The 19449-nt window shown below is 41.3% G+C and overlaps 1 protein-coding gene across 2 annotated transcripts in view; it reads left to right on the top strand.

Annotated features, from left to right (window-relative positions):
* Positions 1-200: 200 nt before the first annotated feature.
* The window catches only part of NPSR1 (neuropeptide S receptor 1), a 145170-nt gene continuing 125921 nt past the window's right edge, over positions 201-19449 (top strand). For both annotated transcript variants that reach the window (XM_044244572.1, XM_044244573.1), the window contains exon 1: positions 201-356. In XM_044244572.1, the coding sequence (XP_044100507.1) occupies positions 201-356 (156 nt within the window). The remainder of the gene's footprint in view (positions 357-19449) is intronic.

Genomic DNA, 19449 nt, shown 5'->3' on the forward strand with positions numbered 1-19449 from the left:
GATCCTCGCAGGCTTCAGCAGAGCTCCTCAGGGAGGTGGGCTCCGGGAGGGCTCTGTGCCTCTGCTCAGCTGAACTTCCGCCAGAAGCCTTGGGAGGCAGAGCAGGTGCAGAGCTGTAGCTGCTGTCCAGCGCTCAGAGGCAGCTGGACCCTTCCTGGACTGCAGGCACCGGGACAGCCAGGCTCAAGTTCACCTGAGCCATGCCAGCCAACCTCACAGAGGGCAGCCCCGACTCCAGTGACTCCAGCGGGACCACGCAGACCCTAGATGCTTCCCCAGTTTTCTGCACCGAAACGGTAACTTTCACGGAAGTGGTAGAAGCCGAGGAGTGGGGCTCCTTCTACTACTCCTTTAAGGTACGTTCCCTGCTTTCCACTCTGAAAAGGATTTTCAATAATGAGACAAGTGGAATTTAAGAGACCCAGTTAAACTATCGTTGCCAATACCGCGAATGGGTATGGTTTGTTTTTCTTTAACTAAAAGAGTAAAAGCAAAAGCAAAAAAAAAAAAAAAAAAACAACCCTGATTAGCTAAATCAAGGAGTTTTTCATACTGTGCAAGGACCTAAACTGTAGTTTCTTGTGAATACTGGTCTTTTTGTTCTGCTGCTGAAAATGTGTGAATCTTGAGTAGCATTTATGTTAACCAAGAGACTGTAGAGTGGAATATCCCCCCCCCCATTCTCTTAGGTATAAGCACTTCTAATTAATTCTATAGTAGTGCTTGAAATGTTGTCTGTTTCTTGTAAGGATTATTGCTGTGAGTGTTTTGCTAAGAACATCAGAAGTGTGCAGAGCCCCCATCCCCCAGGACAATGCCTGGCGCAAGGAGAAACATAGCAGTAAGGAAGGAAAGACCACACTTGTTTTTTGATCCTGGCTTTGAACATCAGGGAGTAATAGATTCTGTGACTGTAGTTTGTGGTGCCACAGTATGCAACAAGTTGTCTCCTGGAACAGATAAGTAAATCAGACTTTGGTGAATTTCCCCTTCAAAGCATTCAGAGGCCACACTGCGAAATGATCCTTATTAGGTTAATACTGTTTCCTCTTCTATAAGACTGTATAGTCAGAAACAAGCCAGGCATCTGGAAAACAAGTTCTCTGCCTCTTGCATCAGAATACAGACATGTCAGTATATTTCACATGCTGCCTGGAGGTGCCTGAAATCGTGGCAATAATTCCCAGGTCTCAAACTGATCTTTTATACCAGAAAGGAAAATATTTCAAGAAAAATTCTAGCCATGTTTGTTTGTTTGTTTGATCCTCTGGGTGTTCTTGAAGTGATTCGGTTTTTTACTCCACAAAGTAGAATTACTATAACATCTATCTCTCTCCTGGAGCTTTGCTTCTTTGCAAACACTCAAAATGAAACTTTCAGTGGGGAGCAATCCTGGGAGGCAGCCTAGCCTTCCACAAAAGCCAAGAGACAAAATAGCAGAGCAAAGCCCAAACAAGTCACTTAGGCTGGCTCTACGGGACCCAGCCCCTCAGAACCACCCCCTAACGCATGCACACACACAGCCCCGCTGCCCAGCTCTGCAACAGAAAATAGACACTGAAATCAGAGTTTGTTGCCATTTACCTTTGACTGAGTACATCGTCTCTATGGAATCAGCTCACAGATCCAGAGAGTCTGTCTTGGAGAAGCAGGCTTTGTGCACCCAGGAAACACACCATTCCTTCTCAGGGACCCTACCTCTGCAGTGTCTTGATAGTTATAAAACCAGATAGCAACCAGAACGAAGAGAGAATAGCCATTGCAAAGGGATACTGATCAGCAGTAAGGCAGCTATTCTGAGACTCAGGCAATAATCACTCTCCGCTGAAATCTGATTTGCCCTTTTTTGAATACAGCTCCTAAGGATATTTTGAGTGTTCAGAAAAACAGATCCTGGCTGGTTCTCTACTAGTGTTTACACGCTGTCCTAGCATCATCATCTCTAGGCACTAAAGGGAATCACATCATTTTTTAAATCTCATTCCTATTCATGTTTGCCCTCAAACAACTGGACCATTGGACAAGAAAAGAAGATAAAAGGGAGGGATTGTTTGTCCAGGAGCTTAGGATGTTCTATTTCATTCTTTGGCCCACGCAATCATTACTAAAACACACTGATTTGTAGTTACAAGGTGGTCCGTACTGTTTGTGGGCACTGAGCTTAAAAGTTTCAGGGTAGAGGATGCCTGGGTGGCTCAGTGGGTTAAAACCTCTGCCTTCGGCTCAGGTCATGATCTCAGGGTTCTGGGATCGAGCCCTACATCGGGCTCCCTGTTCAGTAGGGAGCCTACTTCCCCCCTCCCCTGTCTGCCTACTTGTGATCTCTCCCTCTGTCAAATAAATAAATAAAATCTTTAAAAAGAAAAAAAGTTTCAGGGTAACTTTTTCCCATGGTGCTCTTGGAAAAGGGCAGTTCTGTTATACTATGGGTCCAGAAACAATTCTGATACAAACTCTTGTTCATAGTGAGCCTTTTATTGCACATACCACTCAAGAAGAAAGTCCGAACTGCTCTTTACTATGTCCCAAACATGTCCTTTTAATCCCCGTTCTTTACCAAAAGCAGTAAAAATATCATAAAAATAAAAATGGTATCAGCAGTAAAAGTAGCAGAACTAATAGCAAGAACAATAGCCTAATGTCTCATTTGCTTTGGGCTTTCTCGATGCTAGCAATCTTTCAAAATGACTTCTGTGACGTGTCGCATTTCCTTCTTACACACAATGCTGCACCTTCCCATCTGGAATTGCCTTGCACCCACATCTGCGTTGGTCTTAATTCCACTCCCTCTGAAGTCTTCTCTTGAATTGCTTCTCCATGAAGCCCCCCTTGACTCACCTCTCCTTTGAGTGCACCTGCCTTCTTGTCACTTAATCCAGCTGCCTTCAACTGCTATTTCAATATGTGTCCGGGAGATGTATAAGAGCCATTAAGCTCCTCGAGTGATTTTTGTTTCCTATTAGCTCCAGAAACCAGCACCATGCTGGGCATACTCAATAAGCATTTACTACATTAATGAAGTGTGGTGCTCTGTTGCTATCAACTGCCCATGCTTTCGCAGAAATCTTGCTTTCTCAGTAACAGAGGTGGGGCTCTTGTTAACCATGACTCCACAGGGTAGCCCCTGCCTGTCTCTCCACCCACTGTACTTGCCAGGCAAGGTCCTTCTCGGCATGAACATTCAAATCATCCTTATCCCATTTCAAAGCCAATGCGACAAAGGTGAGTTATGGGTCCAGTGGGTGGGGTATAGAATTAGTTGTGGTGCCGTAGACTAGTACCTAGTACCTGATTTAGCCCTGGGAATCCGTACCCACCATGTTGTAGCCTTACTACTGTCAGTGGTCTTGTGCAGTCTGCATGCCTGGGCTTCTGATGGTGTTTCCTACGTAGCACTTGGGTTCTCTTCTGAACCCCAAAGCTCTCTTGGCCGGAGACAAGACATCCCTGTCTGGATCTGGTTTACTTTCTCTTCGACAGGCTTAGTGCCTTTTCCTCCTCCCATTTCCACCCCCAATATCTAGTCCCCACTTCCCACTGCTTTGACCTACTCTGCTATCTAAGTATGTCCTTGGATATAGGCAGGAAGGTCAGCAGTGAGTTCACCACCCCCTTCTTCTATTGTGAGTTTCACGTGATCGAACCTATGTGGTTCTGGGTTCAAGGTTCCCAGCTCAAGCCCTGGTTTCCTTCATAGTTTCCAATTTCAATTTCCGATCCAGTTCACTTCCTCAATTCCTAGCCCCAGCACCAAATTCTACCAGAAAATTCCCAAGGAGGCTGGGACCTGACTAATCAGAAAGTGAATAGAGGATGTGACTACAAACCTGCCCAAGTGGAAAACAAAAGTGAAACTTAATTTTAGCCTTTCATTTTGCCTGTGAATGTGTTAGCAGTGTATCCTGTATCTCTAATTCTTAATGATGAGAAAATTAATTCAAAGTAACTAGGAGAGAACCCTGTCTGAATTAGTAAATTGGTGAAATTATAAAATAATGCAAATGAACTCATTTTTATTACTCTCAGGTGAGGGAAGAAACTTGAACCAAGATTGCTAAATATTACCTAATGACGATCTTTTATTGAATCTCCTTCAGTGGGAAGCTACAATGATATGCGATTAGCGTAACTATTGTTTATATGTAAATGGTTGCTTCTAAGTGCTTGAGGGTGATAAGACCGTTTCTTCCCTTTGTTAGTGTAGTCTCCTGCTGACTGTCTGTTCATTTTCTTAACACACCTTTCATCCTTTAATATAACAAAAGCAAATTCTTGTTCGATTTCTGTCCCACTTATCTCACGGGGGGGGGGCTTTAGCAAGAGCTCAATTGAAAAAGTTAATGTAGACTGCTTGTTTTCAGTATATTTTGGCGGACAACTCATTTCTAACAACTTGATCTACTTGCTGAGGACCAATATTTTCACCTCCAGCGACTGTCATTTCGGGTCCTCTCTGCCCGCTTTTCCGAACTCTCCTCTTGTCCCATCCCACCTTTTATGGGCCTGTTTGTCTCCTTCCTGTCTTGGACCCCAGGATAGTGTCAAGGATGCCCTTCCCGGAATCCAGGAGCCCTGAGTCCCTGACCTCCTCATGTTATCTCCTGCCCATTACAGAAGGACCTAGCATTCACAGCATGCCTTTGTTTATGCCTTCTGTGGAGTTTCACTAAGTATGTTCATTTTCAGTACATTCATGCGGTTGAATATGTGGTTGTTCATAAGGAAATGACTACTAGTTTTGCTCAGTTAAATAATTATTAAAGGTCTGTTATTTACTACCTGTGCCTCTGGGCAGACCTAGCACTCCACTTTCCATTCCCTCACTGGGTAAATTCTATCATGTCCAGTTTTACTTTGTGTCATTGAGAAAGGCACAGATGTTGCTGGTTGGCTCTACAGGGACATCGGCCAATTCTCAAGCTATGTACTCTGGTTTTTGAGAAAGGGAAACTTGCTCAACTAAATTTCTCTTTGCATTACTAATACATCTCGGGGCAGGAAACATAATCTTAGTTAATTTCAAGTGAACTCAGAATTAGTTTTTCAGCCTATGAAGGGTTTTCCCATTTTCTGACTCAAGGAAGGTATCTAAGCTCTAGGGATGGTGTCTCTTGTGCATTCACATGTGTGTGATGGGGGTAAGGAAGAGGGTCCAACTTGGGGAGATACCCGGGCAAGTTGGTGTCAGCCAGAAAAGTGTTGTCTGGCCTTCAGAAGTGGTTATCCTTGTTCCAGACCCTTGTCTGGATCCCCCTCTGGCTCAGGTCAGGACCACACTGCCTTCTGAGGCAGAGTACTTTTGTCAAATTTCTTGCAGCCACATGGGTATTCACACCCCTCTTTTCTTATCTCAATCCTGGCTAAATTTTTGTGTCCTTACTGGGAATGAAAAGTTCAACTGCCTCCCTCCCAGCTCTGGGCTGTGAGAAATAGGTGTTGTCTCTGCCCCTCTCTCTACCCACATGGAGATCATATCTGTAAAACTCCCACCTCACAATAGCCTGGGAAACCCCCAGGGACTACCATTCCCTCTTTCCTGCACAGTAAGTGGACTTCAGTCCCCTTTTAATACTCTGCTCTCAGACTCAGTGGGTGTTCTCTCTTCCTTTTTTGGTGCAGGCCTTTGGAGGGGCCAACACAATACCCTCTCATCAGTGTCTAGGCTTCCTCACCTTCTGTCCCACTGCTGCACCATCCTCTGTGCCAGCTCCCGCGGCCTTTCTTTATCAAGGGGAAACTGGTTGCACTGTGTTCTTCCAAACTTATTATTCCAAGCTCTCTGCTCAGGTTGCTCAAAAGACACTCCTTTTGCTAGGGAAAAAGCCATTTCTTTTCAAGGCAATTAAGATACCCTCCTTGCAGCCTTCCTTTTTTTTTTTTTTTTTTTTTTTTGTGTGTGTGTGTGTCCCAGAATTCATTGTTTATGCACCACACCCAGTGCTCCATGTAATACGTGCCCTCCTTAATACCCAGCACCAGGATCACCCATCCCTCCTCCCCCCTCCTCTCCAAAACCCTCAGTTAGTTCCTCAGAGTCCACAGTCTCTCATGGTTTATCTCCGCTTCCAACTTCCCCCAACTCCCTTCTTCTCTCCGTCTCCCCATGTCCTCTGTGTCATTCCTTACGCTCCACAAATAAGCAAAACCGTATGATAATTGACTCTCTCTGCTTGACTTATTTCACTCAGCATAATCTCTTCCAGTCCCGTCCATGTTGATACAAAAGTTGGGTATTCATCCTTTCTGATGGAGGTATAATACTCCATAGTATATAGACCACATCTTCCTTATCCATTCGTCTATTGAAGGGCATCTCAGCTCTTTCCACAGTTGGTGATGTGGCCATTGCTGCTATGAACATTGGGGTATATATGGTACTTCTTTTCACTACATCTGTATCTTTGGGGTAAATACCCAGTAGTGGAATTGCAGGGTCATAGGGTAACTCTATTTTTAATTTCTTAAGGAATCTCCACACTGTTTTCCCAAGTGGCTGCACCAACTTATATTCCCACCAACAGTGTAAGGGGGTTCCCCTTTCTCCACGTCCTCTCCAATGCTTGTTGTTCCCTGTCCTTGTTAATTTTGGCCATTCTAACTGATGTAAGGTGGTATCTCAATGTGGTTTTGATTTGAATCTCCCTGATGGCTAATGATGATGAACATTTTTTGATGTGTCTGTTAGCCATTGTATGTCTTCTTTGGAGAAGTGTCTGTTCATGTCTTCTGCCCATTTTTTGATGTGATTATCTGTTTTGTGTGTGTTGAATTTGAGGAATTCTTTATAGATCCTGGATATCGGCCCTTTGTCTATAGTGTCATTTGCGAGTATCTTCTCCCATTCCGTGGGTTGCCTCTTTGTTTTGTTGACTGTTTCCTTTGCTGTGCAGAAGCTTTTGATCTTGATAAAGTCCCCAAAATTCATTTTCGCTTTTGTTTCCTTTGCCTTTGAAGAGATGTCTTGAAAGAAGTTGCTGTGGCCAATGTCGGAGAAGTTACTGCCTATGTTCTTCTTTAGGATTTTGACATTCCTGCCTCACATTGAGGTCTTTTATCCATTTCGAGTTTTATCTTTGTGTATGGTGTAAGAGAATGGTCAAGTTTCATTCTTCTACACATAATTATCCAATTTTCCCAGAACCATTAATTAAAAAGACTGTCTCTTTTCCACTGGATATTTTTTCTTGCTTTTTCAAAGATTGTTTGACCATAGAGTTGAGGGTCCATATTTGGGCTCTCCACTCTGTTCCACTCATCTATGTTTCTGTTTTTGTGCTAGTACCATGCTGTCTTGGTGACCACAGCTTTGTAGTAAAGCTTGAAATCAGGCAACGTGATGCCTCCAGTTTTGTTTTTCTTTTTCAACATTTCTTTAGCAATTTGGGGTCTCTTCTGGTTCCATACAAATTTTAGGATTGTTTGTTCCAGCTCTTTGAAAAATGCTGATGGAATTTTGATCGGGACAGCATTGAAAGCATAGATTTCTCTAGGCAATAAACATTTTAATAATGTTTATTCTTCCGATCTGTAAGCATGAATACCCAACTTTTGTATCAACATGGACAGGACTGGAAGAGATTATGCTGAGTGAAATAACTCAAGCACAAAGAGTCAATTATCATATGGTTTCACTTACTTATGGAACATAAAGAATAACATGGAGGACATTGGGAGATGGAGAGGAGAAGTGAGTTGGGGGAAGTCAGAGGGGGAGACAAACCATGAGAGACTGGGGACTCTGAGAAACAAACTGAGGGTTTTGGAGGGGGAGGGAGTGGGGTGGTTGAGTGATCCTGGCGGTGGGTATTATGAGAGCATGTATTGCATGGAGCACTGGGTGTGGTGCATAAACAATGAATTTTGAAACACTAAAAAGAAATAAAATAAAATAAAATAAAATGGAAAAAAAATTTAAAAAGAAAGAAAAGACATGTCAGACCATTGTTCCATAACTGAACTTAGCTTTTCTCTGGACCTCTCAGTCCACCTGATAGCAGAAACAGCTTGGTCATTCCTAGGTAAACTCGGACCCTCAGATCTTCCCCATCATTTTAGTGAGGCACGGCATCTATAGTCAGATTGTTGGGGTCAGCTCCCAGGGCCACACTACCTAACTCTGTGACTTTGAGCAATTCCCTTCTACCTCTGCCATGGTTTCCATGTCCAAAAAATAATACTAATAATTAAATGTCCTTCTGAGCATTGTTGTGACAAGTTAAGTGAAGGAATTCTTGTGAAGTCTTTAAGAATGGCGATTGGTCTACAGTGTTCAATAATCATTAGTTGTTAGATCCCCAGGAACTAATTGTTTCACTCTTTGAGAGATGAAGAACCACCATTATCCATACTTCTGAATATTCTAGAAGACATCGCTGCATTTGAAGCTCTTTGGGACAGTTTTAATATACATTAAGTCCTCACATGGTGGTGGTGAATCAAGCTGTTTCTTTTCTTCCAATTAGACCATGAAAACCGTAGAGTAAGAAATTTAAAGAAGATTCCATTTCTTACTTTATCATCTTAATGTAATGTCTAATTTTTATCTATGCAAGCTTGATGACCTACTGCAAGAAGGGCTATTTACAATGATGGGAAATTATGCCCTATCCAGTGGAAGAAAGGATGGGCTTCTACTGGGGCGAAAAAATCTGGGCCACAAGATAGCAAAAGCATACACACTCATGATGAAATCAATAAGAAGGAATCATCAGTGGTTTTTTTTTTTTCCTCCTAATTTAAGCAATATTGCTGACTGCCTAAAAATGATAGATCTCTTATACTTGTCAGCACTTTATGGTCAATAGCATAATTTCACATGATTTCATTTGACCCTCTAGGAGGGCTTAAAATATCATATATTTTAACCAGATGTGAACATGAAATCTGAGAAAAGTTAAAGGTGTGAACTTCCTAATGAAATAGAAAGAAGAAAAAAGAAATAAGATTCTACCACTGATTTTAGTCAGGATAGGGTGGGTTCCACAACAGTAAAAACTAAACTCTGAATATTGGTGGTTTTACATATCAGAAGTATATTTCTCTCACACATCCCAGTTGCAAGAAGGTCAACTTGTAACCCTGCTTTCTAGAACAAAATGGTTTCAAAAGGAGCAGGCGTTGGCCTTGTCTAATCTGCTTTGGCTTGAACTGATATATGACTTGACTCGATTCCATTGACAAGAATGAATTAGGTGATGAGCATGGGAAATGTAACTTCACTGAATGAACATCCCCAGTGTGGGGAACATAGCGTACTGCTTTAAAGCTTGGCTTGATTTTCACCTTCTATAGGCTGAAACCCAAAGTCTTCAGCCTGGCCTAAATATGTTCATGACCCCAATATGTTATATAACATACACACATGAACACACACACACAGACACACACACACAGTCAACTTCAATCATGGAAAGGTAACTCTAGATCCCACTTCCCTAGCATAGTGTCTGACACAGAGCAGATAAAGGGTCAAAAAATATTTTGTTTAATGAAAGAGCATATCAAGCATATCTGTGTCATAAGTTTATTCCTAAGGTCTCAGTAAATTAATGTGAACATATTCGAGTGGATGGAATCTTTTTTTTTTTAAGATTTTATTTATTTATTTGACAGACAGAGATCACAAGTAGGCAAAGAGGCAGGCAGAGAGAGAGAGAAGAGGAAGGAGGCTTCCTGCTGAGCAGAGAGCCCAATGCAGGGCTCAATCCCAAGACTCTGGGATCATGACCTGAGCTGAAGGCAGAGGCTTAACCCACTGAGCCACCCAGGCGCCCTGAGTGGATGGAATCTTAATCCTTATTCTACAAGTCATTGGGATTGAATTTTAAAGGTACCATAATTTGGGAGAATTCCTAACACCACAGCAAGGCCATAGAGCAGGGGAGGGTGTGTAAAGAGATCTTTAGACCTGAAGCAAACAACAGCCAAGGTCTGATGATACTCCTTTCTAGGCTGCTAGTTCTGGTCCATATCTGAGGCCTGGAAACCATTCACCTCTGAACCCCAAGACATCAGGCAGGTATTAGGAAAGGGCACAATGTTAACATTCATGTACCTGTACTCCTTTTATGTGTTCTGACACCTGATTATAGAAGTTCAGCTAGAGAGATCTTCTGTAAGATACAGAGGGCAAAGGGCACCATCTGTGAACAACAGAACCTAACACAATGGGCTGAATGATTCAGCCTTGTCTGCTAGAATGTCAGTCAAGCAACCACACGATTCCTGTCTGCTGCCTCTGGACACTGCAAGCAGAAAATGTGTCTGTCCTGGGAACAGTGAGACTATAGCTGCTTCTCAGGAGAAGACCTTATACTAGGTACTAGGAAACCAAGAAGGATGCATCACTGTCTGGATGGGCTGGAAAACTAAAGCTTTAATTCAAAAATATTACTAAAGTGGCTTCAGCCTTTTCAATTCTTAATACCTATAGGTAAACATAAATATTTCTCACTCAATTTAAATTTTAAAATACAAATATCATGTCTAAGAATAAGTAAAAGGTGTAATTGTAATAATGCAGAACACAATTTTTAAAATTATATTCTTTACCTCCCCATATGTTATGCACCCTTTTACCCTATCACGTTGAGAATCACAGATTGGCTTGACCAGGTATTACCTTAGGCACTGCGGGCTCAGAGATGGAAGAAAGAGGTACCTTGACTTTAGACGGCTCTGTTTAATGGGAAACCAGACATTTAGTCAATAATTATAAGGGAAAAGGATATAGTCACTTAGAAAAGGGAAGAAGGGTGCCTGGGTGGCTCATTTGGTTATGTGTCTGACTCTTGGTTTGGACTCAGGTCATGATCCTGAGAAAGAGCAAGCATCAGGCTCTGTGCCTAGCAGGGAGAATGTTCTCTCTCTCCCTCTGCCTCTCCCACACTCATGCACATGTTCATTATCTCTCTCTCTCAAATAAATAAATAAAATCTTTTAAAAAAATAGAGTTAGGTTAAAAAAAAAAAAGACCTAAGGGAATCATTAGACTAAACAATACGGATTTTTTTCTTATAGGCAAGAAGATCTTTAAAGTTTCATTAACAAAAATGTTAACAGTGAAAACTGATTTTAGAGAGGTTGATCAGGCTGCAGGGTTGCAGGGAGGGGACCCTGGGAAAGGAGAGTCAGTTCTGATGCCTGAAGGAGAGGTGTTGGTGCTCAGGCAAGGATTGTCTTGTCTGAGAGTGGAAAGAAAGCTCATATGTCAGGTCACATGCAGGTTTCAGGGAGTCAGAGAGGGTTAGCTTAGGCAGAGAAGGCAGAGATGACATGAGATGAAAAGGCAAAGGAAATTGAATAGCCATAACAATTCTGAAAAAGAATAAAGTCAGAGTGCTCATTCACGTTACCTGACTTACAGATTTACTGTAATGTTACAGTAAGGTATTGAGGGAACGCTAAACATACAGAAAAGGAAAAGAAACAGGCCCACACATATATAGTCAATTAATTTTTGACAAAGGTAAAACAGAAATTGAACGAAGGAAGCAAAAATAGTGCTGGAACAAATAGATAGCTACATGTAAGAAGTGAACCCCTACCCAAACATTATACCCTATAAAACTTAACCCCAAGTGGATCATATACCTAAGTGTAAAACCTAAAATAAAACACCTAAAAGAAAATCTAGGAGAAAATTTTTGTGAGCTTGGATTAGGCAAAGATTTCTTACATACAAAACTAAAATACAATCCATTAAAGAATTTGATAAATTGGGCTATCTTGTAATTAAGAACTTCTTTTGTTTTTTTTTTAAGATTTTATTTATTTATTTGACACAGAGAGAGAGAGAGATCACAAGTAGGCAGAGAGGCAGGCAGAGAGTCAGGGGGAAGCAGACTCCCCACTGAGCAGAGAGCCCAATACGGGGCTCAATTCCAGGACCCTGAGATCATGACCTGAGCCGAAAGCAGAGGCCCAACCCACTGAGCCACCCTGGAGCCCCTAATTAAGAACTTCTATAATTTAAAAGATGTTATTGAGATTTTTTTTAAAAAGGCTAATCGCATAATAGGAATAAATATCTATAAAATATATACAGATCTAATAGGTAATTTTATCCAGAGCATATAAAAATTTTCTAAAGCTCAAAAAGCAGTAAAAAAAAAAAAAAAACCCTTGATTTTTAAAAAGTAGGAAAAATTTTAGGGGTGCCTGGGTGCCTCAGTTGGTTAAGCCTTCAACTCTTGATTTTGGTTCAGGCCATGATCTCAGGTCCTGAGATAGAGCCCCGTATTGGGCTCCAACCCTAGGATTCTCTCTCTCTGGCTGCCTCTCCTACCCCTTCTCACACAGTTTCTCTCTCTCTCTCTCTCTCAAGCAGGTTAAAATAAAATAAAATGTAGCTAAATTTTGAACAGATATTCCACCAAAGAAAATACATAGATGATAAATAAGGACATGAAAAGATGTTCAACCTCCTTAGTCATCAGGGAAATACAGAATAAAACTACAATGAAATACCACCACACACTTATTAGAAGGGCTAAAATAAAAATATACTGACTGTGTCAAGCACTGTCGATAATGGGAAGCAATCAGAAGCATCCTACAATCCTGATGGCAAAATGGCAGACATTTTGGAAAACATTTTGCCCTTTTTTTCTAAAGTTAAACATACATTTATTGTACAACCCCCAACTCCTACTCCTGGGCATTTATTTACCCAAGGGAAGTAAATCGTACATCTACACAAGAGCCTGTATATCAATAGTGAGACTGCTTTCATTTGAAAATGCCAAAAAGCAGAAACAACCCAATCATCCTGCAGGTGGAGAATGGATAAGCAAGCTGTAATACACCCATTCAATGGAACATCCCCTAGTAGTAACAAGGAATAAACTTAGAGATACACAAGGCAGCATGAGGCACGTCAAAAACATTATGCTAAGTGAAAGGAAATCAGACTCAAAATGCTACATACTGTCATGATTTCATTTATGTGACATCGTTGCGAAGATAAAACTCTAAGGACAGAAAACAAATCAGTGGTTGCCATGGGCTGGGGGTGGACCAGTGCCTGACTACAAAGTGCACGGGGGAGTCTTTGTGCATGATGGAACTGTTCTAGATCTCCAGTGTAATGATGGTTACATTTGTCAAAACTCACAAAACTGTACACTAAAAGGCTGAGTTTTCTTCTGTAAAAATTATACCTTAATAAAAAATTCATTATCTAGACATTTATATCGTGAATTTAATTTTCAACAAAATGTGTTTCATTTAAAAATCATAAATCCCCAAGTGACAGCATAATGGACGTAGAGCTGAAGCCCCAGGAACACCTGAAATGGGATATGGATTTAGAAGATTACTACCGAATCAAGGGTTCAAGATGGATGAGCCTCCAAAAGCAGCAAATATGGATCAAAATGGACGGAAAGATGGAGGCCCCGTGTCACACCGGGTGTTTGCTCAAATGTCATCTTCTTTGACTTGTATGACATCATAGGACACATCTGTGCCTTGTCTCTCTGTCTCATAGTGTCTAGAAACTATGCTTCACGAGGACCAGAACTCCACCTGGTTTCACCATTGTGTCTCCAGTGCCAACAACCATGCTAGCCTTGATTAGACCCTCAGAGAGTCTTGAAGAGTGAATAGACCCTACTATGGACTTAGATAAGCATAAATATTGACAAAGAGTTCAGGGCACAGCTCTATGAATGTTTCCCTAGGTTTCTCTTTATTCTACTTTACAAGTAGACATCAACCATTAGCCATTTAGCATGAATCTTAACTATATAAAGCTAATAGAGCTGAGGAATGAAGACATTGCTTCCAGATTTTGAAGAACATCAACAGATGGGAAAGGAGGCATTGGTTGCGCCTGGAGGAGATGAAGATGAACAGATGCTGAATGGGCAGTGCTGTTTGGTTTACCCCATAGCTAATCTCAACCCTCCTCTCACTTCCCCAGCTAAATACTCCCTGCCCTAGTCTCCCCTGTAGTTCATAGTAGCTCAGTTTGGGAAACTTAATTGGAAGCCTGTGAGATTTCTGATAAAATTTCTCCTTGTCTAGTAAAAGGAGAAAGATATGGCTGGCATTTTATTTTCCCCTTCAGTCTGCCTTGAATCTTGACACAGTGCATGGAGCTGCAGCAGCCACTTTGTGACCACAAGAGAAATCCCAGGGCAAATTAGATGAGTCAAAGACAGCAGCCACCTACTTCAGATTTCTTCTTATATGAAAACAAAAACAAAAACAAAAACACTCATTGTTTGTTTAAGCCCCTGTTAAGTGGGCTTTCTTTTATTTTTGAGCTGAACACTTCCTAGTAGATTTTTTTTAAAAGGTGCAAAAATCACATGTTTAGAGTTCTGAAACCAGGGTCTTAAAAGTGCGCCACAGAAAATCAAATAAACATTTCATTTTCTTTTATTCTACATTCGGGTGGTGCAGGGCTGGCTATGCTCAGGTTTCTCATCCTGCTATTAAAGAGGCCCTGAATAGAGTTTTATAAACATTGATCCAGACTGGATTATATGTTTCTGAGTAAGAAAAATCTCTCCCCTTTCCCAAAGAAAAAAACCTTCAATTTTTCAGAATGATTCTCCACATTTCAAATAATGACAGTACCTAGGTAATTTTATGAAAAACACTTTAAAAATATTAGGTTAAAAAACTACCCAAAACATTAGGTCACTTTCTCATAATGGCTCAATAGGAGGATTTTCCATTGTTCTTCCTGAAGTAAAAGGATGTGATTCTTGACACTAAACGACAACCAAGGAAAGTGTGAGGCATGGGCTCTGGAACCTAAAACCAATTCCATATTGTGCAGTCCTGAACCCCTCACATGCCTGCTCTGGCCTCAGGCAGCTCTGCCTGGGAAGCAGAGAAATGAAGTAAGGAAGGAGCAAGTTCTCATGTGGAAAATGGATTTTGGGGAAGAAAAGAAGAAGGTAGTCATGGAGGAATTCTACTCATGAATCTCCTGTCAGCGTCTCCTCAAGCTGAGAGTAAGTCAACAGTGAGTGAGGGCTGATGGATTTCCTCCTGAAGACCAGCCTCCCAGACTCTCTGTCCACTCTCCCAGATTCTCCCCCAACCCACACTCCCAGATTCTCCACTCTCTCATATTCTCCACTCACCCACTCTCCACCCTCCCAGATTCTCCACCCACCCAAGGTTCTCCACCCACCCAGATTCTCCATTCTCCCCAATTCTCCACTACCCAGATTCTCCACCCATATTTTCCACTCTCCAGCACTCTACCCACCCAGATTCTCCATCCACCCAGATTCTCCACTCTTTCTCACTCACCACTTTCCCAGATTCTCCACTCTTCCAAATACTCCATTCCCCCAGGTTGTCCCCTGCCACACTCTCTACTCTCCAACTTGCCACTCTCCCAAATTCTCCACCCACCCACACACTCTCTTCTCTCCCAGATTCTCCACTCTCCCATATTCTCCACCCCCACCACCCAGATTCTCCACCCACCCAGCTTCTCTACCCTCCTAGACTCTACCCACCCAGATTGTTCTCCCTTTGCTGAAGGAAAGTAAAGCAGAAACTTCCAGAGATTCCTCCCCCCATTTCTGTTCTATTTTTGGAAGGAAAGGACAGTTCTTCCAAGATAGAAATAGGTGGTTGGAGAAGAATAAGAAGGAAGCATAACCTTGACACAAACAAGAGCCAGATCAAGCTTTCCCACACTCTTAAGAGCTACTTCTTTCCCTTTGCTGTCTTCTCTTCCTGCTTGCATCCCTGCCTCCTCAGGCATTCATCATGGACCTTGCATGCTCTGCTTTAAAAAAAATTATTTCTCCCTCTTTTCCATCCTCCTTCTATCTAAAAACATTTTTTCCTCAACAAGCAGATTCCAAGTATCCGCATAAAAGCCTTTCAGAGTGAAGGAATTCTTCCCTTGGGGTGTCTCTCCCTTCAGCCCCCTTAACCTTCCAACGCTGTTTGCATTTTAAAGAGGATTTTGCTTAACTTAAACAAACCCCTACTCTCCAGAGCTCCCTGAGTAGAGAAAGTGAAGATCACAGGGTCTAGAGGAGTGCTAGGGATCCTTGAAGAAGCAGCAGCAAGGGGGAAGAGGATTCCCCTTAATTCCTCTTCTTCCAGCTCCCAAAGGCATTTGCCCAGCTCCTCTGTGGGCTGGAGCCCTGATTCACCCAAGCCTGCATCTCCAACATTCCACGCTCCGCAACTGATCAGGGATCTCCCTAAGGCACTTAGAATTCCATTCACGTACAGATATTGAACCGAAGTCTTTGCACAAGGACCATTATTCACAACTCATAATTTAATAAAAAAATGAAATGGAATATTGTTAGGGCCCAAATGCAAGTTTCCTTCCTTTCATCTAACATTGTGGACTATTGCCCTTGGCAACACATAGCAATCTATGCAAATAGAAGATACTCTTTCAACTGAGGAGAAATTTGATTTTATTTCCAATGCACTTCGTTCCTTCTGAGAATATATATATATATATATATATGTATACGTATGTGTGTGTGTGTGTGTGTATATATTTGGTTTGGTTTGTTTTGTTTTCCACTTAGGTTGTATAAAAATGCAAAAGGTATTCAAGAATACAGAAACTACTTCCCCCCAAAAACCTAGAATAATCTATTGAATGCTAACTGCTAAGCACTTTGTCTTCTCCATCAATTATTTTATTTACTCCTTTATTACTCAGGTTAACCTAAATCATGCCGTGGTAACAAATAACCAGCTATTATCAGAAAGTTGAAAGTATATTTATTTCCTGTCATGCCATGTGTTTATTATAAGTTAACAAGGGGCCTCTGCTTATTGTAGTCCCTCAGGGGCATAGGCTGATATTAAGGCTGCCTTAATATCAGAACTAGAAGACAGACAGAAAACGGTAAACCCTGTCCTGGTTCTTTTAGCTTCTGCCTAGAAGGGACACACATCACTTCTGCTCACAATTCACTGGCTAAAGTAAGTTCATGGGTCGGATCTGACATCAATGGAACACAGAAATAACAGCCTCCCCCTGGGAAAGTCAGGGGCTATTGGAGAATTGTGAATGCCACTCCTGCAACTCTGAAACAGGCATTATCATCCTTGATTTTCAGAGAGAAAGGTGAGGCGCATAGAAGCCAAGTTCACACAATAGCTGATTGTCCAGAAATGTGAACCCAGCCATCTGGTTCAGAAGCACATGCATTCTCCACCGTAACAGAACTCCCTAAAGATGTTCCACAGAACTCAAACAATGTAAGTTGCTAAGTGTGTAAAAAAGAACTATGACCAAAAAAGTGTAGAAAAGAGCACTTACTATATTCATCATATATAGTGTATTAGCCTATTTAAGTTTCTGAGAAGTCTTACAGTAAAAAAAAAACCAGTTTAATTCTGCTTAATCAAGATTTCCCAAACTTATCTGACCATAGAACATGAGGATGTTACCTCTAATAATATGCCATGGAGACAGTGGTCCCTGGAACACACCTCAGAAAATGCCACCTACTGTTCTTTTCCCGCGGAACCTGTGCAGTAACCCAACAGAACCTCCTTTTGGGGCCGATGAGACCCAGAAAGGTAAAGTGATCTTCCCAAGGTCAGACAGGCCAGTAAATGGTAGAGACAGGACAGAGCTGTAGTCTCTAGATACCTAAGTTAGGGCTCCTGGTCGGCCTGTGGAAGCATCATGAAAATACAAACTGGAAAGCACTAGTCATATTTAAGATAGCATCATTCCTAATGCTAAGCACTACTGAAATATATAAAATATTTGAATAAATGAAAAAACATGGTGCTTCAGAATAGGGAGATCAAATTTTGTGAAGATGTCACTTCTCCCCAAATTATCTAATGATGTTTAAAACCATTTTAGTCAAAACTTCAATGTGATTGTTTTATTGTGACAAAATAATTCAAAACTCATAAAAAAACAGGTGAGAGAAACTAAGAGATTTTAATATAAATGCTAATGAGGAAAGGGATTTTTCCCTATCAGCTTTTAATAAATATAAGTCTGCATTAAGCAAAAACATTTCAGAATTAGCACAATACTTGACAGATCAATAATAACAAATGGTTTGCCCTGAAAATAAAATTCTTGTGCATAAATGAACTTAATATTACAAAGAAACTGCAAAAATCAATAAGAAGGAATGTGTATTTTGGCAATAAAAGTAGAGGATGGGTGTTTGGGTGATGATTCTTAGATCAGGTAAGGTTATAAAATCAATTTCAGAGCGTGGAGCCCCTCTTGGGACCCAATCCCACCACCCTGAGATCATGATCTGAGCCAAAACTAAGAGTCAGTTGCTTAACTGACTGAGCTACCCAGGCATCCCCTGGAGGCTTATTTTTTTAATTATGTGAATCACCAGGAAGAATTGTTTTTTTGGTATTTTTATTATGTAGTAATTATTTAGTTTCTACTATGTGTAGAGATTTGGACCTAATTTATCCAAATGTTAGTTTTCTATTTCAAAGGTCTAGAGCTCAAATAGCAATTTAAATGTTAATCTCAGCTCTTGGTACATAGCAGGAGTTTCATTCATTTGTTCAACAAACATTATTTACTACCTTAACTTGCAGCCCAGTGAGTTTTCAGATGATTTCTAGTATCTGTGATCTGGTATATTATGGGAATTCAGATGGAATTCCAGAATTTTTTTAAGATTTTATTTATTTATTTGACAGAAGGATATTACAATTAGGTAAAGAGGCAGGCAGAGAGAAAAGGGGAAGCAGGCCCCAGCTGAGCACAGACACCCCCTTCCCAATGCAGGGCTCCATCCCAGGACCCTGAGACCATGACCTAAGCTGAAGGCAGAGGCTTAACCCTTGTAGCCAGCCAGGTGCCCTGGAATTCCAGAATTTAATTGCCCCCAAACGTCCAATACACCTTATTTGTAATTGATCTAGAGGTTCTCTTATGATCCGGGAATGAATCACAAGAAGGGACTCACATTGAAATGAATATGGGGCACTGGTGTTTCTGCTGTGGGTGAAATTCAAGGATTCACTGGAAACCAAAAAGCTGAATCAGACAGTCCCATCTAAAGGCAGTCCCATGCACCAAACCCTGATTGAAATGAAAACAATTAGGTAGTGGGAAATTAACTTTGGGAATTAAACATGAAATATAACCCATGGCAGTTAATGATAAAACACTCCAGACCAATAAGTAACCCTTCCTCGTCAGAGTAGAAAGAGCTGATGCAGTTATTTAATGTGTCCTAGAGGCTAACTTGAGAAATAAATGTTAGGCCGTGAATCATTTCCCTGTGCAGTCCCAATTTGAAGGAGATAAATTTGTGGTCTTCTGTCACTTGTGATGGTGGTGTTAAGTGGTAGGGCAAAGACAGTTGAAGAAATGAAGGTAACTAGAGAAGGTTCCAGATGGAGAATTCCTTTCTTCTCTTGGTAGCAAGTTCTCCTAACTCAGAACAGAGACCTAAGATGGACCTTGCCCATTTGCAATAGTTGGTTTTCGGGACA

Source organism: Neovison vison, chromosome 4 (genome assembly GCF_020171115.1).
Source record: "Neovison vison isolate M4711 chromosome 4, ASM_NN_V1, whole genome shotgun sequence".
Taxonomy (NCBI): Eukaryota; Metazoa; Chordata; class Mammalia; order Carnivora; family Mustelidae; genus Neogale; species Neogale vison.